Source organism: Mya arenaria, chromosome 4 (genome assembly GCF_026914265.1).
Source record: "Mya arenaria isolate MELC-2E11 chromosome 4, ASM2691426v1".
Lineage (NCBI taxonomy): Eukaryota > Metazoa > Mollusca > Bivalvia > Myida > Myidae > Mya > Mya arenaria.
This window is the reverse complement of record NC_069125.1, coordinates 2,252,148-2,277,949: the sequence shown is the minus strand read 5'-3', so window position 1 is coordinate 2,277,949 and position 25,802 is coordinate 2,252,148. Positions and strand designations below refer to the sequence as shown.

Here is a 25,802-nt window from a genome sequence, read left to right as displayed (position 1 = left end):
CTATAATGTGTATGTACCAATGCAGACAGACATAGATATGAACAATATTACTAAATGAAAGTATCTGAGAACTTCCAGTTGGGAGTTCTTACGGATGCTTTACACAAAATGGAAAAGGAACTACACTTAAAGAAACATTATAAGCTCTGTTTTCGTTTTAATCCATTTCAATAAATCATGTACTAGTATATAATTATAACATACAATGTTGCAATGTTTGATATATATATATGTCAAATGAAACATGTTTTAACTAACAACATTAATTTTAACCAACTTTTGGTAAAAAATAGATGGTGAGGTATTTTTTATCACTAAGGTAATCAATTACCGGGGGGTAGATAGAATGTTTAAAATATGAAAATCATTCCAACAGTGTTTTACCTTTCAGTGCAGGTACATAGTCATCAGACTGGTCCAGGATCATCTTGTACTCCTCCAGGGCCTCTTGGTACTGTCCCAGGGTCTGCTTGATTGAGGCTATCCTGAAGTCAAATTGCTTAAAGATGCAAGTTCTTACTCCCTTATAAGATTGACCACAATTAACTCTATTGTTTAATATACCAAAAAGGATAGATAATGTCGAATACAATGGTTCTTATGAATGACTACGAGTTTAATTTGAAAGACAGGTGAAGAAAACATGGCTTTTCTACCTTGTGAGACGACAGAAGATCACAGTAAAGCTTTTAGCACTCACCAATCATTTAATATTTTTGCGTTTTCAGCTTTTAAATACACAGGTACAATCTTGTTATCAGTTATAAGAGTGTCACTTTAATTCAGATAAACCTTTCCAAGTGAAAACGGACAAACAAAGGCTTTTAAATGTACTTTATATTCAGTTTGTGACAACATCATGAACACATCATCATCATCATCATCATCATCATCATCATCATCATCATCATCATCATCATCATCATCATCATCATCATCATCACATCACCATCATCATCATCATCATGACATCATCACAACATCATCATTGTTGAAATCTCTCTCATAACTATCATACATGATAACAGTAAATAAAAATGTTGAGTTTGATAGTGCTTACTGGAAGAGACAGTATATGGAGGCTGGGTTGAGTTCGGCTGCCCGAGTAAAGGCCTTCAGAGACGCTGTGTAGCTGCCACGTAACAGGTAAGCCTCCCCTAGACATTCCCATACATGACTGAAAACAGAGAATGGAGATATATCGCAATATCCATGGATATTAATGCCTGTCCGGGCTGAGCTCTGCTTCCCAGTTAAGGCCTTTAGAGACACCGTGTAGCTGCCACGTAACAGATAAGCCTCCCCTAGACATTCCCATACATGACTGAAAACAGAGAATTGAAGATATGTCCTTTTACCCATGAATATCAATGCAAGGCTGGGTCAAGCTTTGCTGCCCTATTCTTTCCTTTAGGAATGCCATGTAAGCTTACTCTATATACCCCTCCCAGAAAATTTGTTTGGTGGCAGTATAACAAGAGTGCATTCAACACCAAGCTGGAAAAAAAGATTTCCTCTATATACTCCATTACCTCACACAGCACAAGACTACACTCTCACATTATATTGTGCAAAAGGCTGGATAGTGTGCAAATGTATAAACAATATAATCTTTCTTTGTGGACTTAAAACAACAGAACGGTTTTTATATATTTTGTAATTATCATTGTTTCACATCATTTAACAGATGGTTCACCAGCCAAGAATATTAGTGTTGAAAATTGGTTCCAGCTTGACTATGGATAATGGGTTCCACTCAAGTTACAAATGATCGATAGTACAATCAGTTTTTAAAATACTTGTATAATAATTGTAGATTTATTATTACACAATAACATGTAAACTATGCTTATGTTATGTGTATGTTTGAAGTTCTTAAGTTTTGTTGTTGCTTTCGGCTATATTGCTAATGATAACAACTAAACACTTCTGAATGTATAAATGAACTTTGTAAATGAAATGAAAAAGAAAATTGGGGGACATTTACTGAATGCAAATAACGATAGGAAGGAAGAAAAACAACTTGCTGGTTGAATTGATGATTGATTATGACCAAACGAATCAATTGTTGCTGATTTCAGGCCCAAACAATCAAATTCCGATTATAATCGATCAACAGAAGATCATTAAAGAATATAAACAAGAAACTTACGTGTCTTTAGAATCAGCCCTGAGGGCAGACTGCAGTGACGCTATGGCAACAGACGGGTCGCCATGCTTCATCTGCCACAGACCCAGTCTTAGCCACGCCCACTTGCCGCTGGAATGAGGCAACAATTTCTGATAACTTACTATTTACATACTAATTACGGGAATATGTCAACCAGAAAGAAACAGAAATATGTGTATATCATAAAGATCGCCATAAATAATTTAAAATATCAAGTTAAGATATTTCTTTGAATATACATCCATTTAGCCTACCTTCCAGGTGGAGCCATGCTCGTGAACTTGACAAGAATCTGGTGGACCAGATCCTGCAATAATCAACATGTCTATTTTAAAGTTGAACAAGAGCAGATACAGATTGCCATTACCCTCGCCGAATTAAGAACAGTATCAACTTTGCTTTACCACAAAGGATATCTTTTTTTACTCATAAAGGGCAATAACTCAAGAAATACTGCACCCAGAGTTATGACTTCTGTGCACTGTACTTTTCCTACATGAGATATATCCGTATCTTAAGTTTGAAGATAACATCTCAAAAACTGTGCAAAGACACATGCCTACCATTACTATATCCAAAAGGGGATTATCAGCCTTTCTTTTATGTTTGAAAATATCCCCCTTTTGCAATAAAATATAAAAGAATAATAAAAAATAATATTATCCATCAATATATTAAACAACTTGCTTATCTTATTTACTGCAACAAAGTTCAAGATAATAGGCCTTCTGGTAACATTGCAACAGTTGGACTTAATGCAGCACTCTCACAGATGGACAGTTTTGAAAAAAAAAATCATTTTTTGTCTTGGAATAAGCCAATTTTTGAATAAATCTCTGGAAACCAGTGATATAAGACTGGTGACAAAAGATCAGATTGCAGTTTTCATCAAATAAATGGTTTATGGCTAAAAGTGTTACTAATGCTTTAGGAAAAATGCATGATTTTTTGGCATAAAAAACAGTAAGTTTACTAGAAACCTGCAATTTGATCTTGTGTCAGCCGTCTTATATCACTTGTTTCCAGGCATTAACGAAAAAATTGACCAATTCTAAGACACAAAAAATTAAAAAATTGTCAAAACGGCCAATTTGAGTGCAGTTTTAATTGTGTAATAATAAGTAAAAGCTTAACAATTATCCCTCTCACCTCTTCTCCCTGTTCAGTAAGAAAGTCACACAGTGGTTCCCCTGCTTCACTACAGCTGGGGTCAAGGTCAAATGCCTTCTGGTAACACTTGCGAGCCCTTAATTTGTCCTTCCCAACTTGAATGTAGTAATGACCTAGATACAGAAAGGTCACGCTGTTGTTGGGGTCCAGTTTTGCAGCCTGAAAAGAAGTGGTGAGTGAAAGCATTTCAATAAAGGATTTTCACGGTAGACCGGTCACTGTGACAAAAGGGATTGTCCACAATGGGAAAAATACTGATGTATTTGGTGACTGAATAAACATTTTGTTTCAATTAAGTAGTGACTTTTTAAGACAGGCAAAAAGTACTCTTTAGATGTAGTTCTCCCAATTTCAAATGTTTGGCAATGCTGAGTATGGTATTTCAAATATATGTGGAATTTTATAGTGTTAAGAAACCTGAACATTTCTACTTCTTCAGCAGCATACAAAAAGACATGAACATAAATTTAATATGAATTATTAAATGAAAGTGTCAACTTAAACCCCCAACTTGACTATCTAAGCCACCAGATGGTTTTCATGGTATTTTAGCATGCTTCACATCTAAGTGGCCTTTTTTCAAATACTGTGAAATCATTAATGTTCGTGGGCATGAAATTTCGTGGTTTGCCGAAAAAAAAAACAATTTCGTGGGTACTTGAATTCGTGGATTTTCATTTTTGAAAAAAAAATGAAGATGCGATCGTCCTAGATCGTCTGCATAATATACACGCGCTGGCCCGTGATTTCCGTCTTCTTCGTCACTCGGTTTATGACACTCACTAATGTGGTACGACATGCCAATTAGTGCATATACCCATGTCACTTATCGATTTAATTGGGAATAAAGGTTATAAAAGAAGATGTACCCTGATCATAAATACAAATAGGGGAAGCCATTGAATGCCAATTAAGAATTTTGCAAACTGTGAAAACACCGAAAAGGTGCGTATATTGTCACGTTCGGTGCTTAGTAACCTTCAATGTACTAGTACTCGATTAATTATTTCATTTAATAAAAAAATCGAGTACAGACACTCATCACGCACATCTTGTAAACTTGGAGATTTTCACAGCACACGTTTAAACACGTGCTTATAACTGTCATTTGCTGCATAAAACACATTTAATTGATTTGGATCATTATTTGTTAAAGGCAGTTATAATATACTAACAGAATAATGATCGTAAGTTATACAGTGAGACAGGTTTTAACACTGTATACTGCGACCTCTGTAAATAATATACTAGAGTATGTACGTAACAAGGCAATTGAAAAAGTGAATAAAGGGTTTATATTTCGTGGGATCTTGAATTCGTGGATCACCTAACCCACGAAAACCACGAGTATTAATGCCCCACGAACATTAATGATTTCACAGTAGTGAAATAACCAAGAAATATGTTGCCTAAAAAGATTTATATAGCTTCTTTGAAACATTTCTAATAAAATGGCAGAGAAAATGTCATGAAAAAAGCACATTGATAAATGCCAAAGATTTGAAAATCTCATGGAGGAGTTTAATGGTCATGAACTGCAGATTGTAAACAAATACACATGGCAGTGTTCACTTTCCTGTAGCTTGAAATATTACGTCAGCCATATTTAGCACAGGCACAGCATCCCTCTGCATGAGTGATAGTTTGTTTATCTGATAAACACGCCTACAAATTTCTCCCTACCAGGGCAGTGATTTTTGTGGCTTTAAATGTATTAAATTCCTGCTAATGCTTAACATATTGCCATCCACTAGCTCATAATTATAAACAGACGTTTTAAGCCTTAAACAATATAAGATAACTTGTACCTTCAGCAGAAGGGTGAAATACTGCTGGTTATCTTCCCCTGTCTCCCATAGACACTTGGCAAGGTTCACAAGGTGCGAGGAGTTATCTGTCTCCTGTTTCAACAAACTCTCAAACCTGTGATGTAGCAAGAAGTGGAGAAATCAAATACATATTTAGTTATCAAGGTAATTCTCTGGCCTGCCTAGTTTTGTTTTAGTACAGAATTTGTGTTTAAATGTTCAAATTTTGAAGTCCTGAAAAACTTTCTTCTAAAATATGAAGTCTTTTCGCTGATACGATCCTTAATTTAGATACCCAATTGACCTTTCAACATTTCAAAACAAAAATAAGTAAAAACGATAATTGTATTTAAATCAATACATATACACATGTATAACAAACATAAATTTTGAGTGATAAACCTTTAACTACTTACTAAATATTGCATTTATGGAAAATATTATTTACTGATAACAAGATTGCATCCGTGTATTCATTTGTTGAAAACGCATAAATATTAAATGACTGGTCGGACTTAAAAGCTTTACAGTGATCAACTAGAACTGTAAGCCAAAGGCTAACGAATACCCCCCAACCCTTCCCTGTCTAGGTTGTTTGCCCTGGCCTTAGTTATGGTATCATTAGAAAGCACAAGGCAATAATACAGGTGCACAAAATCACATATACAAAGGTTCACATCATGGCAATGGATAGCTGAAAGTTTGAGAAAAATATATTGAAAAATGACAAAGGAGTAGGCCACCAAAGCGAATATTGTAACAAATTTAAGGCCTGTATGCACCTAACTTCAGGACTTTTGATGGTCTTTTTAAGGACAAAATCAATTAAAGGTCTTTTTAAGGCCATGCAAACATTCTGATTAATACAGGTGCACCAAATCACATATTCAACAGTTCATATCATGGTCATTGACATCTGAAAGTTTGAAAAAGATTTATAGAAAAAATGAGAAAAAATGACCAAGGATTAGGCTAGACAAAGCTGTATAATTTTTGCCTATTTTAACTTATTCAGGGGCCATAATTGGAGACATGATCATGTGATTCCAACCACAATCACAGGGGCAAATGTTCTCACCATGGCTAAAAGTTTGAAAAAGATTCATTCAAAAATGACGAAGGAGTAGGACGAACAAAACTAATTTTACCCAATTTAACTCATTAAGGGGCCACAACTCCACTCAGGATCATGTGACTCCCACCAAATTCATGGAGGCAAAGGTTTACATCATGGCCATTAATATTTGAAAGTTTGAAAAAGATTTGCTCAATAGCTTCAAAGAAGAATCCTGGACAAAGCTAATTTTGCCCAATTTAACTCATTAAGGGGCCACAACTCCACTCAGGATCATGCGACTCTGACCAAATCCACGGAGGCACAGGTTTACATCATGGTCATTAATATTTGAAAGTTTGAAAAAGATTTGTTCAATAACGACAAAGATGAATCCCGGACAAAAAAAAAACAGACGGACAGACGGACAGACAGACAGACGGACAGACGGACAACCCGATTCCAGTATACCCCCCCCCAAACTTTGTTTTGGGGGGTATAACTATAGTCTAATAAGGAAGAATTACCATGTTTTCTGCACCATTTCTTTTAAATTAAACATGGTATCTTTCCAAAGAACCATTGTTTTTTATATTTATTCATCCTTTTAGGCCACACCAAATTGATATTTCGTTCCGCAGATTTAACGCTCCTATTTTTTTGAAAATGTAAAAAAAATATTTTTATTTTTTTTGTGCGCCCGCACCTCCATTTTGATTGCCAAGCAGATTTTTTTCAGGTAATAATTTATTAAAAGGCTAAAAATAATCAAGTATAATTTTTCTACGCTAGTTTTCGTGTTTTTGTAAAGGGAAGTTACCGATGCGTAGTGTTTTTATACTGAATATTGATCGGTTTAGCATGGGTTTCAATAAATTCAATCAAAATGGCGGCTTCCGGTATAAACAATGTGGCTCGAAGTTTGGAAATTAAATCTTATTTTTGACAATAAATATGTTTTGAGCATGCTTGAGGTCATTGTTGATCGTCTCATGCACTAAAGGATCATTATTTAAAGCAATCATTATGCAATAAAGCATGTGTATCTGAGACTGGTAGCGATTATATTGCGCAATTAGTGACTTGTTTTGAATGGAAATCGGAATGATCAACTTAGTACTATTTTATTCAAGTCATAATACAAGGGACCAAAATGTTACCTCGTTACGACGATTTTCAGCCGTTCGTTTGTTAGTTGTTGTTATTGTTGACTGTATGTCAAAGTCCTGGCTGATTAATATATTATTGTCGTTAAGACCACTTGTGCCTTGGGTTGGAGGGTACCTGGTTTGAAGAGAGCCAAACAGTTGATATTTCAAGTCTGATGGCCTATGCTCAAACCAAGTATAAGTACTCGAAAAGCCAGACGTTGTTGCATAATAAGGTAACAACTTGTCAGTAAATGTTAAGTAGTGTTATACAATAGTTGTCTGGACCAGTAATGAAATATTTGTACAAATGTAATATTGTCAAGGCCAGATGATCAGTCAGACCTTTCAGTTGTAAAATCAATTTGCTTTGAGATTAAAAGTATTGAAATTTGGTTAAACACAGACATAAGATACTGTACATAAAATACTGTTAACATAAATCTAAAAAATATGAAACATCTTGAGATCCTAAAAACATGATAAAACATGAAACTTTATAAAATGATGAAATGATGAGATTGAATATGAATACAATGATGATAATTATAAACACAATATAAATGAGAAATAACCTTGTGAAAACATCCTCTGGCCCAGTAAAGCAATGCTCCTGCATTGAACACAGTTCACAATGCATGTGTAGTAGTAAAATGAATTACAGGGCAGGGGAGTTAAATGCAAAAGAATAATAATATAAGAATTTTATGCATATTTACATATGAAGAAATAAAGATATTTCCATCTGCAAGTATCAACAATCAACATGTTGAATATAAGTAATGAATACAATGTCACAAAAATATGACTAAGAACTATGGCCTTATACCATTAGCACTCAGCACATATTCTATAACAATGTTAATTGAAATGCATATTATTTAAAGACATGCATATTAAAATTAAAATGTTGTTTAGGCTAGGCCTCCTTGTTCATGTGGAGAACATTATAATTGACTCGATGCTAAAACTGGCTGTGATAAAAAAAAATTAAAAATATAATAATATGAAAAAAAAAAAAATGACACTGATTAATAAAAAGAAAAATGTAATTGGTTAGAACATTGTCTGATGTTAAAATGAATGCACAAAATTATACAGATGGTAGATAGATAGGCTTGGTTCTTTTTATTCGCTGATTTTTGGGTATAGCAATGGTTTTGCCTCATTTGACTCCATCGGAGCAGATGGGACTGGCTCGCTCCTATTTCTATTGGGATGCAAAACTGATTATGTGTTACCCATAAGTACAGTGTATAAGGGTTTTCATTATTTAGTATGCGGTAAACAGAATATGCATTGATTGGGTTGAGTTTGACTGAATGTGGTAGATTGAGTTGAATGGACGGGTTTGTGACCTGAATGTGTAATTCATTCCAGTTAATCATGAGTTCTGACCTTAATCCTAACTTAATGGTAACTGATGGGGTAAGTGTAGATTTAGTAGCTACACAGTTTCTGGCACATGTTGGTAAATACAAAATTGGACAAAACACACAGTGTTTTCCATTTGAAATCTCCAGATATAGAACTGGACGACTAAATGGTTTGATACGTTTGTATATGAAATATACAAAAACAAGTATTGCCAATGTGCAGATGACATATTCATTAAATTCCAGAAAAATTTCATGGAAATGTGCAAGTGGGGATTGTGTTGTTGTTGTAGCTATAGCGGGTTGGTCGGTGTAGTGAAATGAAGGTAATTTAGAACTGGTAACGGTTGGAACGTTGTTTGCAAGTAACAGTGCTGTTATAAGTTTGTTGTGTTTTTTGTACATAAATAGCATAGCTATGGCCAGTGCAACAGAGAATGTTATGGATATAAGTGCTAATGCGGTTGCAGCGGAAAATGAAGTTTCATTGTCAGTTGTAAAGTCCTGCAGAAAAGGTTCAGCTAAATCACTATATATTATTTTGTCTTCTTTAGCAGCATAAATCATTTTATCAAGATTCAAGTTGTTGGCTTTGTCTTTGGCAATAAGGTTTTGAAATTGATGTTCATAGATGTGGAATGGTTTAATTGTAATGTTAAGTGGTTGAGGAAATGTGGTGTTTGGCTGTATGTCTGCTATTGCTTTTTCATCAAAGAAGTGTTGTAGCATGATAAGGTTGACTGGATGTAATGTTGTGAAGCCTGAATATGTATGACACCCTGTGTTTCGTTGTGGTATAATGACAGTGTCTGTGGTAACTGTACAGTTGCATGGAACTTGGAATAAACAAAAATGACATTTTTCCAAAGCATGTGTTTGTTTTCCACAATGAATTGTTGTGTGAGAATTGTTTGCAGCTAGGAAATGAGTTTGATTGAGTTGTCTGAAAGTTGGCTTTAGAGCGTTTGGTACAAATTTGAAATTGCAGTTGTTCTTGACTGATGTTTTATTTGATGTTAGTATTGAGAGTGCACAATCAGGTTTGGTAATCGGTATTACTGGAAAATTTATGTGACAGTTTATAAAGTGCTTGCTTTTGTCACATTCTGAAAATATGTTTCTTGGTAGAGATATATAGTGTTGCTCATTGGAGGCTATGTATGCTGGCAAATCCTCAATCATAGTTGAGTGTGTTACAGTGTTATTAATTGGTAGTGGATAATGAATAATTTCATACAGTTTGAAAGGTTGCGCTAATGACGAAATAGGAAATTTTACAGTTATGAGAATAGCATGATTACTTTTGTGTAATGAAAAATCAGCATGGTTATAATAAAATGAAGGTTTTTGATGTAAAAGTTTGAAACTAGGGTTATTTGCTAATAAAGTATACTTTACAAGTCTCAATGCTTTGCTCATGTCAGACTGTGATATGAGAAGCGGAGATAATTTACCTTGTAGCAATGTAATAAAACCTAAATATAAATTTTGATAGTTATTCCTGATAAAGTTATAGTTGTAAGATTGGTCAATGACTTTTGCAAAGAGCCAAGACTGCTTTTCTTCCAAATTATCTGAAAATGACTCAAAAGAGTTTTCCATTTGAACAATCATGTCATGATTATTTTTCAAACCAGTAATAGCATTATTGAATCTTTCATTAGATGTAGCCATAAATGAACTCATTATATCAATTTGATGTTTAAAAGATGCATCTAATTTATCGTTATTTTTATGCAAAGCGTTTAAATTGTTTGCAATTTTCTGAACATCTGATGATGTTGACAGACCAAAAAGACCTGATGCAATTTTTCCTACGAAAGGTAATAAACTGCGTCTACGACGAGAGGGTAGTTTATCACTAACATGAACCATATCCAAAATATTGTTGGTAACCGTATCAACATATAACATTGTATCATTATGAACTGAACTTAAATGCTTTGATACAGCAGCAATTTCAGGACATTTACATTTTGGTTGATCATCATGTTGAAAGTTTGGTATTTTTAAATCAATGACAAAAGTGTGTTGCCAATGTTCTGAAGAGCTAAACAAATCAGGCATGGGTTTAAAAATAGTCCCATAATTTAGTCTGGTCTCAATCATCAGCCCATGTGAATTTGGCCACAGCAGACATAAGGTCAGGAAAAACAGGACATAGCCTGCAAGTAGAAAATACCCATATTCAAAAATAATTTTGAGCTTACATATCATTATTTGACGTCATTTAGCACTATATTTCATGAGCCTGCTCATTACTTAAAATATAAATAATGAAATGTTTGGTCAATCAAATTTTTAAACCTGGTATTAACTACACAATATGACATTTTTATGTCTGCCTATTCACAGTTATTCTGGGAGTTGATTACTAAATTATTAATACCATGCTTAATGTAGTGAACTTACATCATATGTGTAATAAATTATATGATATATACAAACCAAAGGCAAATGGTTTGAAAATTAAAATAACTGTTTAAAATAAGACAGTTCACTTTCTATATTTAAATACTTTCGTCTTACGTCTTTTATTTTTAGACGTATATGTAAAATGAAAGGTATTGCGCATCTCTTCTGGGACTAAATCCGCAAGAAGCCATTTGTTGTGCGAATTATCAAGGTTTTCAAACTTAACCCTATACCATTTCTTTCCATTTTGATGAGAATATCTTAGTATTCTCTCTACTTTGTTTGTGGGAACATTATCATCATCTGGACTATCGCCACTGACATCAATTTCAGGGTCTCCAGTTTGACCTATCATATTTTCCCTAACATTTTGAATGTTTTCATCTGAATACCGATCAAATGGGATGTGGTATTTCTTCAGACGAGAAGCATTGACCAATGATTTCACAATTTTTCCCGTGTGTACTAGTTTCAGTTTGTAGGTGTAATTGGGACCTAACTCAATAATTTCATATGGACCTACATATTTTGGTGCCAATTTCCTACATTGCCCTACTTTGACATTTTCCTTTTTTAACATGACCTGTTGACCTTTGACATAAGATGGTTCTTTTGCTTTCCTATCATGGTATTCTTTTTGTTTTATTTGCTGGCCAGATCTGTTTGCATTTATAATCAAGTTCATAAGCTTCAGCTGTTCATTTAGGTTGTCTACAAATTCCTTGACATTTACAGGCAAGTCTTCCTTAGGAATAAGAGCTATATCAATAGGCAAATTCATATGCCTACCAAACAAAACTTGATAAGGTGTAAACCCAGTTGATGATGAAACAGCGTTCCTGAAACTTAGCATAATTGCTGGTATTAGTTCTGCCCAATTGTTTTGGTTATCCATACACAGAGTTCTAAGAGCTTGTCCTAAGAATCCATTAACCCTTTCTACAACTGAGTTACTTTGTGGATGAAATGAAGATGTATGGTGCCTAGTTATTTGAAATCTTTCGCAAACAGCAGACACTAACTTTGAAAGAAAATTTGACCCTCGGTCTGTGACAATTATCCTAGGAGCTCCATATCTACAAATGATCTCTTCAAATAAAATCTTTGCAACTTCAACAGCATCCTGAGTTCGCATTGGAAAACTTTCACACCAATTTGAAAATGAGTCGACTACCACTAGTATATACTTGAACTTGTTTTCACTCGATGGAGGTAGTGGTCCAACTATATCAAGATGTATTCTATAAAAGCTATGAGGAGGCACTGGAATTGGATGTAATGGTGGTGTCGAGTTGTCATAGTTGCGTTTGGCTTTATGACATTCTAAGCAACTGCTCACGTGTTCTTCTACGTCACGGTACATTTTTGGCCAGTGATATTTTGCCCTAATTGCAAGATATGTTTTCTCAAATCCTAAATGAGCGTGTTGTTCGTGATAAGATTTCATGACGTTTGACCTATGCTTCCTAGGTAAAACAACCTGTGCCCATGAAGGTGACTGATTTTTATGTCTTTTTAAGCTTGGGTCATAGATATGATAGAGAATTTTATCACGTATGAAATATTGCTCTGACATAATGATGACCTTCCTACTTTCAACAAGACTTTCAGGTAGTTCATTTTTTACCAAATAGGCAAGAATGGGTTTCATATCATGACATTCCCACTGATCCTTTGACAAGTCGATTTTTTCTTTGAACATGCTCGATATATCTAAAGACTTAAAATCTTCGTTGTCATCTGCAATATCCATTGCAGCTATTAATGAAGTTTCATCAAAACATAGCTCGGCTTGTAAATATTTTGAATCTAGACAATTCACCTGTACTGAGTTATGGTCAATTTGTTCATTCATAGGCAAATAGTCTCTTCGACTCAATGCATCAGCATTGGCATTCTTTGTACCTGATTTATGAATAATCTCAAAATTGTATTCTTGCAAAAACATTGCCCATCGACCTTTCCTACCACTGACATCTTTAAGTTTTTGAAAGTGTTTGACGCCAAAGTTGTCGGTATAAACTGTAAATTTGGATGATGATAAATATGGTCGAAATTGTTTGATTGCTTCCACCAATGCTAAACATTCTTTTTCATAAATTGGCCAATTTTGCTCATTTTTACGTAAAGTTCTTCCTCCATATGAAATGACTCTTTCTCTGTTTTTGTTGTCAACCTGACCTAACACAAAACCTATAGCTGAACTCGAGGCATCAGTTGAAACAATGAATGGTTTGTCAAGGTTTGGCAAAATAAGTATGGGAGCTGAAGTTAGTTTGTCCTTCAATGTATCAAATGCTATTTGACACTTATCATTCCAGTTAAAAGAATTTACAAGTTTTGTCAACTCATACATAGGCTGAGCTATCTTTGCAAAGTTGAGAATGAACTTGCGGTAGTAATTACATAGTCCCATAAATTGTCTGACCTGTTTCTGATTTTTAGGAACTGGAAAAGTTTTTACGGATTCAATTATTTTTGGATTGACTTCAATACCTGCACTTGAGAAAAAATGACCAAGATACTCTACCCTATGTGTAGCAAGTTTGCATTTCTTGGGTTGCAACTTTAAATTTGCTTCACGCAATCGGTCAAAGACAATTTTTAAATGTTCTAGATGTTCTTTTACATTGGCAGAATGCACTAAAATGTCATCAACATAAACTAATGTAAATTTGAAGTTGATATCTCTAAGAACTGTACACATAAGTTTTTGGAATGCAATCGGCGCATTTCGAAGGCCGTAGGGAAGTCTTTTGAAATTGTAGTTTCCTAAGTGACAAGTGAAAGTTGACTTGTGCTTTGTTTCAGGGTCCAACTGAATTTGATGAAATCCAGCTTTTAAATCTAGCACTGAGAAAATTTTTGATTGATTGGTGCTCACCGAATCAACAACATCATCAAACCTAGGCAAAGGATAATTTTGAGGAACTGTAACTGCATTAAGTTTCCTGTAGTCAATTGCAAAACGGAATGTTCCATCTTTCTTTTTGCAAAGAATGACAGGTGCAGCCCAGTAGGAATCTGAAGGTTCTATGATGTCATGTTTTAGCATATCATTGACTTGACTCTCAATTTCTTTCTTTTGATCAGGCCCTACTCTGTAAGGATACTGTCTTTGAGGATGTGCGTCTCCTGTTTCTATCTTATGAGTGTGTAATTTGGTGCACCCTAGTTCTGATGTGTCTAATGCAAACATATCTCTATTCCGGACAATAAAACTCTTCAATTTTAATTTTTCGTCTTGAGATACACCAGAGTCCTCTAATGAAATTCCTAAAGTTTTTAATATTTCATCACTGTCAATTGGAGAGGTTGAATTTACTCCTATATTGTTGTCAATGTCAACATTGTCATTGTCTGTGACATGATTGTCATTACTGCCATCCTCTTGAAAAGGAGCACTAATTGAAGTTTCATCAATTGGAACCAATTTGCCAATGACAGTGCCTGATTCAACATATTTCTGACATGGAAAGGGATTTAAAATTCTACACATAGCTCTACCATGCTTTGATTTAATCAAAGATTTTGCTAATCCTATCTCCTTATCTGTTAAAGAGTTGACTGGTTCTACAAGTGCTACCTCATCATTAGCAATTTTTGACAATCTAACTGGCACCAGACATTCGCTCATTGGTGCAATATTGACAGACTGAGTTAGTCTTACTAGACCAATTTTGAAGGTTGAGAGAAAGCCTATTATTCGATCACCAGTGTTGGTTTCAAATTGTGACTTTGAAAAGTTCAGAGTACATTCATGTTTTTGGAGAAAATCAATTCCAATGATTAAAGAGTGATGAATATCATCAAAAATGTGAAAATCATGTTCAAAGTCCTTGTCTCCTATCGTGATTGTCAATTTTACAGTACCATCAACTTTTATCATTCTTCCACTTATGCCTTTAACATGTGAATATTTGCTTTTATTGAATGATTTCAGATCTGGACACAGCTTTTGTAAGAGGGATTTCTTAATGCAACATAAACTACTCCCTGAATCTACTAAAGTTTTAATTTCTTCATCTTTTATTTGTACAACAATAGAATTACTGTTTAAAGAAGTTTTACTTGACACATTTGCTATAGATGGAATTGTGTTTGAATTCATTTTTTCATTTTTCTCAAGGTGTTGTTGCTTTTGAGGCTTTAGAATAATCTTGTTTGTTTTGAAAGTTCCATTTGTAGAAGAGTTTTGTAGTTTGTTTACGTTTGGCCTATCCATGTGGTTCCCCCTTTTACCACCGGCAGGCGAGTATCCCTATTTTCTATCTTGCTGCTTCAATTTCAAGCAGGCAGGTTTAATATGGCCTTTAATGCCGCAAAAATGGCAAACTTTGGTTTTTGCAAAGCACTGTGCAAAAGTATGAGGTTTTGCCTTCCCACAGGCTCTACATTCTGATTGGTGGTATGCAGGTGAGATGTTGTTGTAGTTTTTGTGCCTTGAGTCCTGATTGAAATGAGTTGTTCTGTTATGTTGTGAGGTGGCGTTTTGGTATCTGAATTGGTTTCTATTGTTGAATTGATTACTGCTTTGATTGTATTTGTTTATTGAGCATATTTCTGCTTGATTTGCCGCCAAAATATCAACTTGTTCTTTCAGTTCTGCCATATTGACATTACCTATTGCGTTTTTGATTACTTCTGCAAGACTTTGTTCAGAGAAATTTATTTGTGGTGGATTAATTGCATATGCGTTTTCAGATAATTCTGCTGTTTCAATTAATCCCTCAAGTGTTTGTGGAGGATTACGCTTTAAATCAGCCCTAATATGTGGTAGTAATCCACCACTCACTGCACTTAAAATGTTTTCTTGGGAAATGTCGGCAGTGTGTGCTTTTGTATGCACCTCATAAATAAAATCCCTAACTGTTTGTTTTGACCTTTGTCTCATGTGGAATAAATCAGCTAATGTTTGAACCTTGTCTATTTTTTTACCAAAACGTTGTATAAATTTTGTTTTTAATGTATTGAAATCATTTTTTATGTCATCGGACAATGTTGTAAACCAATCAAAGGCAGTACCTATAGCAAGATACATGCCAAAAAATTTGGCGAGAGATGCCATATCGGTTTGAGTAACACGGCCAAAATACTCGAACCTTTCCACCCAAGTCTTAGCATCTACAGTGGGATCATATTTCCCAACTAACTCCACTTTAAAAGGAGGCCTACCTTGTGTTCTGGCAGCTCCTTCCGGCCCGGCTTGAAGTCCAGGGTCTGCCTCGGCTTGCCTGGCTACTTCTTGTCCTCGTTCGGCCATAGTGTTTTCTTCCTTGGATGGGAGAGCTTGAATGGATTCACGTTCTTGTACCAACGGACGTCTTGTGTCTTCGACTGGTCCTTGTGATCTTGTATGTGGCACCCTCAGCATGTGCAACAAGTGGTCAATTGTATGATTTTGGATTCATCACCAGTTTTCAGCCGTTCGTTTGTTAGTTGTTGTTATTGTTGACTGTATGTCAAAGTCCTGGCTGATTAATATATTATTGTCGTTAAGACCACTTGTGCCTTGGGTTGGAGGGTACCTGGTTTGAAGAGAGCCAAACAGTTGATATTTCAAGTCTGATGGCCTATGCTCAAACCAAGTATAAGTACTCGAAAAGCCAGACGTTGTTGCATAATAAGGTAACAACTTGTCAGTAAATGTTAAGTAGTGTTATACAATAGTTGTCTGGACCAGTAATGAAATATTTGTACAAATGTAATATTGTCAAGGCCAGATGATCAGTCAGACCTTTCAGTTGTAAAATCAATTTGCTTTGAGATTAAAAGTATTGAAATTTGGTTAAACACAGACATAAGATACTGTACATAAAATACTGTTAACATAAATCTAAAAAATATGAAACATCTTGAGATCCTAAAAACATGATAAAACATGAAACTTTATAAAATGATGAAATGATGAGATTGAATATGAATACAATGATGATAATTATAAACACAATATAAATGAGAAATAACCTTGTGAAACGATGCTGAAGATGACAGGTCAACTTAACTGGAACATGAGTCATTGTTTGGTCCAAATTGATGTATCAAGCTCATTTTTGATCAAATTCTGACAAAACAACAGTTTTGAACAATTATCTTTTCACAAATAGCTATATAAACACTGGTCTGGATATACCTCAACATAAGTAAGCCTAAGTTTATCACCTTATATTTTGTTTTTATTTGCAGCATAATCCGGGATTGTAATGCACTTGTCAATTGTAACCACTGCCCCCGCCCACCCTTCGCCCTTGTTCCAGGGAACGGCAGAGGCAATGGGCTGTGTTTTTACCTTTCAGGTGGCCCCGCAGTGCCTAGTGAATGTGGTTTTGTCTTCATATTGAAAATAGTCGGGAATGGGCCTCACATAGGTATTCGGGGTTGCAGGGCCATTTGGCAGGGATTTTACCAGCAGTGTGTCCCTACAGGTCGGGTGTTTTACCCGGATTTTGAGAGACCGAAAGTCAAAGTCCCCGCTATTCCGGACTTGGGGGGGGGGGGGCATATACGATTGGCTGGTGCATAAAAACATCTAAATAACCAAAAAAAGTACTCTGAAAAATACCCTTGTTCTTTTTGTTTTAATAAGCACATGTCATTGCATTTCCTGTGATAATAAAAACAAAATTTAGCCTATGTTATATGGAGTCTGATGTTTGATGATGCCTGTGTAAGTGATCATTTTTTACAAATCCAAAATCAATCCTAAGTTTTGTCTAAATACAGTTGCATATGATGTTAAACTTATTCAGGTAGATTTATATAAGTCGTTTCAAACTTTTTACTAAAAGCAGGGTTATTTATTATTATGAATGATCGTCATATTAAAGTACGTTTTAATTATATAAGAAATTAGATTTATCCATATAATGTTAGTACTAAACACAGATGAATAAATAGTATGTATTCCGACATTTTCCCAATGTCCATTAGAGGTTCGGTCCAAGATGGCATTAAAATGGGTTTAAGGGCAATTATTTTGAACAATCTTCCTTATTTATATTGAATATAAGGAAAAATATATTTTTCACTCTTAATGAAAACTGACAATTTTTTTTTTTTTCGCTCGCTCGCTCCAATTTTTTTCGGCAAAAATCCGAGGAACTAAACTTTATTTGGTGTGGCATTACGGTTATTTAAAAAGTAATGTATTTATAAGGTTAAGTAAGAGTGCATCCTTAAAAAAAATAATATTCTTAAAACTCACATCTGTTTTGCTGCCTTGAAGTCCTTTTCTGCAAAGAATATCTGACCCTCAAGGTCTTGCTTTTCTGTGGAGTTTCCAATTAAACATGACTGAAATGTAATATATATACATCATGAACCAAGATGGCATACAAAAAAATCAGAATGGGTACATGTATATATGCATTAACATATAGCACTGAAACAAGACTTGTAATGTACACCTTGATTTTTAATCTCTGCACTCTCACCGATTGACATTTTTGACAAATTTTAAATTTTTTGTCAACCAGTAATATAAGACTGCTGAAAAAAGATCAGATTGCAATTTCCATAATAACGTTCAAAGTATGATGTTTTGTGGCGAAAACTCATTTTTCATACACTGTTAGTAATGCTTTTAGCCATAAAACATTAGTTTTCAAACGTACATCATAAAACTGCTTTTGTCAGCAATCTTATATCACTGGTTTCCACACATTAACGCAAATATTAGTTCATTCTAAGACAAAATAAAACAAGAAACGCCGCAATGCGACGAAACCAGGTTTTCAATGTTGTAACATTGACCTTGACCATAGGGACCCCAAACACAATCACATGAAAGGTATCCATAAACTCTTCCTTTATACCAAGTTTGGTCAAGGTATGTGGACCCTAACTAAAGTTATTCAGTTTCAACCATGTTCTATTTTTATTAACAGTGACCTTGACCTTGACTCTAGGGACCCCAAACGAATCCCATGAAAGGTATCCATAAACTCTTCCTTTATATCAAGTTTGTTCAAGATATGTCAACCCTAACTAAAGTTATTCAGTTTCAATTGTTTTTTCTATTTTTAGTAACAGTAACCTTGACCCTATGGACCCCAAATGCAATCCCATGAAAGGCATCCATAAACTCTTCCTTTATACCAAGTTTGGTCAAGATATGTCAACCCTAACTAAAGTTATTCAGTTTCAACCGTTTTTCTATTTTTAGTAACAGTGACCTTGACCTTGACCCTAGGGACCCCAAACGCAATCCAATGAAAGGCATCCATAAACTCTTCCTAAATACCAAGTTTGGCTAAGATATGTCAACCCTAACTAATGTTATTCAGTTTCAACCGTTTTTCTATTTTTAGTAACAGTGACCTTGACCTTGACCCTTGGGACCCCAAACGCAATCCCATTAAAGGCATCCATAACTCTTCCTATAGACCAAGTTTGGTGAAGATATGTCAACTCTTACTGAAGATATTCAGTTTCATAGGTGAGTTTGACGCCTGAACAACAACGTTTGTCATTCTAATAACCAGGTTTCCCTATGTGAAAACCTGGTTAACAAATTGTCTGAATGGTAAATCTGTGAGAGTGCAGATTATAACCAAAGAAATTCAAAAATTATGCATAAATGTTAAAAATAAATAAGTCCCATGAACTTATTGTTAAGTTTCAATGTATAGAGAACATGTCTACAAGCAGCATCAAGAAGAAAGTCAGGAGTACCCTTGCAGTTTGTAGATCCCCCAGTTTGAAGCATATCTGCCCTTTCATGAGTTGTGTGGACTCACTGTGCTCTAGATCCTGAAAAGAATAAACATCAATCGATGAACGCAACATCTTCGGATATGTTTGGATAGCAATTCATCGCATAACAATATACATGAAAACTATTGATCTTGTTATTGTTTGTATTGTGTCAGCAGATCCCGTAAAATATAAAAAGTTATTATATTTTAAACGTTTTGTTGCTCAAAGTGTTTCAATTTTATGTTTAAAAGTGATTTCGAGTGGTTGATCTTTTCCCGCGTTTTTGTGACGTCATTTGAAAAAAAATGTTTCCGGTAACAGTCGGGTCGTCCTATTTACAGAATGGGTAAGAAAGGATAACTGAAAGGTAATCCGAAATGAAATGAAGTATTTTTTTAACATTTCTTGAATAAAATAATGAACTATTGGTGTAAATATAAGGAATGAATTGCGGGGTTGATGTCATTATCGGGGTATGAACGCAATTGGGCTGGTCAAAGTGTGTGGAGTCCGAAGGACTCCACGCGTACTTTGACCAGCCCAATTGCGTTCATATTCCCGTTAATAACATCAACCCCGCAATTCATTCCTTAATTGAATCTTATTAACTGATGTAGCACATCCCTAACAGCACATGGATCTTTCTGTTTTTGTGTATATTTCTGGGTTTGTCTACCACAAAAATACCTGTAAATTCAAAAATAATGTCTTTCTATGTATCTGTATTAATCATGTGACTTTCACATGCTAAGTTTACACAGTGTCACTATAAACTGGCAAAACTTTATGCGTTATTTTTTAGACAGGTTAACTCCACTGAGACAGTGACAAAATATTCTTTTAATCAAGTAAAGTGATGTATCATCAGCCTCATACTAGATTGTATTGATAGTTCTAGGCTTGTTTTGAGGAAATAATGTATTTGCCTATTTTTGGACCATCTGGTGTCTAGTCCCTTTAATGGTAATGGGACAATCATTTTCCTGGCTGTTGTTGGTCAGGCAATCCATAAGCTCAAAATCCCAACTCATGGATTTGACCATTATGTTCATATAAACTTAAATGGAGCATACAACATTAGATCCTAGGACATTATCCCCATAGCTCAAATTTGCGATGCCAAAGATACTGACACTGTTTAAACAGCTAATATTGTTTGACACTCTTTGAAGCTGATTTTTTCAGCATTTATTTATGTAAGTGAAATGTTGCAAATCCTAAGAGTAAAACTTAACTTAACTCTGATAACACAAACAATAAAAACAGTGAGAAAACTGAATCATTACCTTTTCTATGATGCCCAAAGCCCTGTTAAGTGAGGCAGTGTCGCCTATTTGTGTTAGAGATCGCACAGTTAGAACATTGATGACCTGACGTACGCTACCACACAGCTGAGTGAGAATTGCGTCCTTTCTGTTGACAAGGTCCATGGCTACAAGACAAATATTTTTTTATTTAATTATTAAAAATATTTTCTTTCATATCTGTTTTTATACAAGGTAAACATTATAAAACATGATCTGAATATTTTAAATCAAGATATCTGCAATGTATAAGAAAACTGAAATACTTTCATGTTGAACCATAGCTGTCAATAAGACAGCCTGCTTGATTATACAAATGGCGGTAAGAGAGATATGGAGTTGATGGAAATTGCAATTTTTTTTTTAACAATTGCCATTATTTTGCAATTGCCATTATTTTGCGTAAATTAATATGAGAGTTACCTAACTTGCCTGCAGCTATATTTAGTAGGTCTTTTATAAGTGAAGCTTTGTTTTAAGTTTGAATGAAACACATTGGTGTTGGTAGTGTGATAGTTCTTGCTGAACAAATTTTCACCAGAATTTCTGGAAAGACAAGCAAGGGTGATAATTGGCATTTTATTTAATCATGAGTTGTCTTACTTGATTTTTTAACTTGGAGTGATGTCTGGGGACCCTTGTATACAGTAATTATCTAAGACATCATGCAGTTACTATGATATAGCTATGACAGTATTTGAATGCAAAATTGTAACCAAATTGTGATGCCGTAGCCAGGGTGAGAAGAATAGCTCTCCTCATTCTTTGAAAGCCCTAATATCTTTATGTTTGTATCAAGAGAAAAAAAACATTCAAATACCTGGACAAAATACTTAATCTTTAGCCTAATGTATGTTTTCATTTAAAAGGTAAAGCATTTTGAGTTTCAGGTTTCTTGAATGTTACATTTACCTGTTTTGCAAGTTCTGATAGCAGAAATATACTGGTGAAGTTCAAATTCCATTTTGGCTTGAAGACACACAACACAAACCAGCTGACCACCAGAACTTGACACTGTAATGAACAAGTTGCCAGAAATATTTGGACAATTGAATGAAATATGCATGGACTGAAATGACAGCTGATTTGTCATTGGATGCATATGAGGCAGGTCATCTACTGGTCATACCTAATCTTCATGTCAAGTTTGATGACCATAGGTCCGGGAATTGTTGAGTTATCACTCGGACAAGCTTTGGTCTTCCAACAGACCGACCGACATGTGCAAAGCAATTATATAACCCCTCTGCTTCGAAGGGGGGCATAATTAAACTAGATGTTCACTGAAAACTGATACTTCAACTCATGCATTTAGTGACATATAAATTTCTACTGTCTACTATATAAGAAAATAAAATATGGACAATCAGAAAACCTTTTTTCAGCTTACAGTCACACTGACCTTGACCTTTGACCCACTGACCTCAAAATCAATAGGGTTCATCTGCTGGTCATGACCAATAAGCCTACCTAGTATGAGGTCCCTGGGTCAAAGCGTTCTCAAGTTATTGATCGGAAACCGTTTTTCATGTTAAGGTCACACTGACCTTGACCTTTGACCTCAAAATCAATAGGGTTCATCTGCTGGTCATGACCAATACACCTACCAAGTATGAGGTTCCTGGGTCAAAGCGTTCTCAAGTTATTGATTGGAAACCGTTTTTCATGTAAAGGTCACACTGACCTTGACCTTTGACCCACTGACCTCAAAATCAATAGGGTTCATCTGCTGGTCATGACCAATAAGCCTACCTAGTATGAGGTCCCTGGGTCAAAGCGTTCTCAAGTTATTGATCGGAAACCGTTTTTCATGTTAAGGTCACACTGACCTTGACCTTTGACCCACTGACCTCAAAATCAATAGGGTTCATCTGCTGGTCATGACCAATACACCTACCAAGTATGAGGTTCCTGGGTCAAAGCGTTCTCAAGTTATTGATCGGAAACCGTTTTTCATGTAAAGGTCACACTGACCTTGACCTTTGACCCACTGACCTCAAAATCAATAGGGTTCATCTGCTGGTCATGACCAATAAGCCTACCTAGTATGAGGTCCCTGGGTCAAAGCGTTCTCAAGTTATTGATCGGAAACCGTTTTTCATGTTAAGGTCACACTGACCTTGACCTTTGACCCACTGACCTCAAAATCAATAGGGTTCATCTGCTGGTCATGACCAATACACCTACCAAGTATGAGGTTCCTGGGTCAAAGCGTTCTCAAGTTATTGATCGGAAACCGTTTTTCATGTAAAGGTCACACTGACCTTGACCTTTGACCCACTGACCTCAAAATCAATAGGGTTCATCTGCTGGTGATGACCAATACACATACCAAGTATGAGGTCCCTCGGTCAAAGCGTTCTCAAGTTATTGATCGGAAACCATTTGGTATTCCGACCGACCGACCGACAGACAGACAGACCGACCGACCGACCGACCGACCGACCGACATGTGCAAAACAATATACCCCACTTTTTTCAAAAGGGGGCATAAAAACGAAATGATATAGCATTGATCCAAATCAGGCAATAAAATGAAACAAATAGTGAACAAGCAGTATAGCAATCAACACTAAAATAAATAATGTTTAAATGCTTATCTTTCCTGCTGGAATAAACCTCAAACATAATCCTTTTGCTGTTGAAGGGGTAAGACACAAGATAGTCCAATATTAGGCAAATACAGTATTTCCTGCAAGCTATTAGGCCGAATATACATCACTTTACATGGTTTAAATAATAATTGCAACAATCATGTTGCTGTCTCATCTGTGTTCTCCTGTTTATTACAGCCCATCATTATTTCCCAGCTAATTCATATCTGTTTATGAGTACGGATAGATATACCGATGCTATTTTTAAACTTAATGGGTTTTACAAGGTAGACAACCTTAGTTAATTTCGAACTGGAAAAATGTGCATAAACTGTAAAAGATGCGTGTGTCGTAAGCAATGTAATACACCAGTAAGTAAGATTCAATGCATTGTACACAAAAATGTCCATTTTATATAAGTTTTTGAGAATTTTCTTTTTTTCTTACAATTGTTTCAACTGGTGGCTAGCCCCTTTAAGCCAAGGCTTCTCTGGCATAAGACAGCTTTACCCATGCACTTTAGCTAACACTGTTAAAATTCCAGTACAGGGAACCAATTATTACATTGTTGGAGAATTTTCCGCGCTGAAGTACAATCCTTCCTCGTAAAAGATATGGCCGCCTTTGCAACTGTCATCACATCACAGTTACAGCCACCCAGCACAGCTTCATACCTCAATACCAGGTCTGGGAGTTTAGTGGCTACTGTCTCATCAACTTTAATAAAGAAATTAATAATTAAACACTGTTTAATTGATCTTATTGAAATAAGACTAGAGTAACGTTTATCTTGAACTACATTTAGACACTGTTAATCCGAACACTGTCGTTTTGAAATTATCACTATTACGAAGATAAAAATACGATCCTGATTAGTTTTTTCACACGGATTTATCAATCATTGTTTTCGAACTCAGCCATCTCATATTTTCCAAACCATTTGGTGATAGCACATGGGCATCGGTTTGAGATGATAATGAAGAACATTTAACGCTTCTTATAAATGTGTGTCAAAATCGGTATTCGAATATTCGAAAAAAATGTTGAATAAATAGAATTAAAAAGCTTTTGCCAACAAAGCTGCTATTGTGTATAAAGTTTGTTTGTCTTGTTTTTACAACGATTGGCCCATAATGCCAAAGGTGTGAATGTGATGACAATACACTAAACACGCTTCATATGTCATTTATGGACACATCGTCGGGTACTATAAAAAGTCCCAGTAATTTTACAACTGGCTATTGGACAAATGACACAAAAAAATTAATTATTGTCGGTAAATTTAAATGCCTTTGCCAAGTAAGGATTTCAGGAATCGGTCTTCACACTAATGTGCTGTCTTGGTTGCAAATCAAGCTGTGCAACATTGCTCAAATCGCCGTGATACATGTACTATGTATGGCACGTGCTACAATAATGTAGTTACGTGAATGTGCTGTTAATTGTTGTCCATGTTTCGATGCACTGTTCTTGCTTTGAAATGTAACTGTATAGGGTTTTAGGATATATTTCCTTTATTGATGGACAATAGAAGAATCAAATTCACATATGCTTTTGTGTTATTATTCTACTAGTTTCTGAGTTGGTTTGGTATATTAGGTAGAGGTCTATCCCAGAACGAGGCTGCTCGTCCTACGGAAAGACCCTCCATTAGCTCTTTACGCCATTTGATTAGGAATCCATCTTATTTCACATTGTTTGGGAAATGAAGGCAGCGGAATTGAAATTATTTGAAAAAAAATTCTGGGTCCTGATGACTTCAGATAAACAGTGTTTAAATGTATTTGCAATGTTTTGCCCATGTCTTTATCATATTCACTGCTTTGCTAAAACTGGTGTATAGGACAGATGTCATCTCTGTAGTGATATGACCAGACTCATATCTGACATGATATGACCAGATTAGAAAAAGTGGGAGGAGTTATCGTACATTCATGCTTGTTAATAAATATTTGCCAACAACCACACAAATATTATATTAATTGCTTATATTTCCTTTTTTAGAAAACAGACAAACATGTACTTATATCTAACGACACAAAGGCTGAATTTTAACCCTGAAGATT

At 35.2% G+C, this 25,802-nt stretch overlaps 1 protein-coding gene across 4 annotated transcripts in view; it reads right to left on the bottom strand.

The window, feature by feature from the left end:
- Window positions 1-25,802, bottom strand: part of LOC128231876 (tetratricopeptide repeat protein 37-like) — a 54,729-nt gene that overhangs the window by 18,073 nt on the left and 10,854 nt on the right. For all 4 annotated transcript variants that reach the window (XM_052945126.1, XM_052945127.1, XM_052945128.1 and 1 more), the window contains exons 8-18: window positions 24,301-24,453; window positions 22,055-22,156; window positions 21,125-21,270; window positions 19,815-19,892; window positions 18,346-18,434; window positions 5,149-5,263; window positions 3,320-3,499; window positions 2,425-2,477; window positions 2,153-2,260; window positions 1,061-1,177; window positions 385-485 (exon numbers count right to left, since the gene is read on the bottom strand). In XM_052945126.1, coding sequence (XP_052801086.1) covers window positions 385-485; window positions 1,061-1,177; window positions 2,153-2,260; window positions 2,425-2,477; window positions 3,320-3,499; window positions 5,149-5,263; window positions 18,346-18,434; window positions 19,815-19,892; window positions 21,125-21,270; window positions 22,055-22,156; window positions 24,301-24,453 — 1,242 coding nt within the window. The remainder of the gene's footprint in view (window positions 1-384; window positions 486-1,060; window positions 1,178-2,152; window positions 2,261-2,424; window positions 2,478-3,319; window positions 3,500-5,148; window positions 5,264-18,345; window positions 18,435-19,814; window positions 19,893-21,124; window positions 21,271-22,054; window positions 22,157-24,300; window positions 24,454-25,802) is intronic.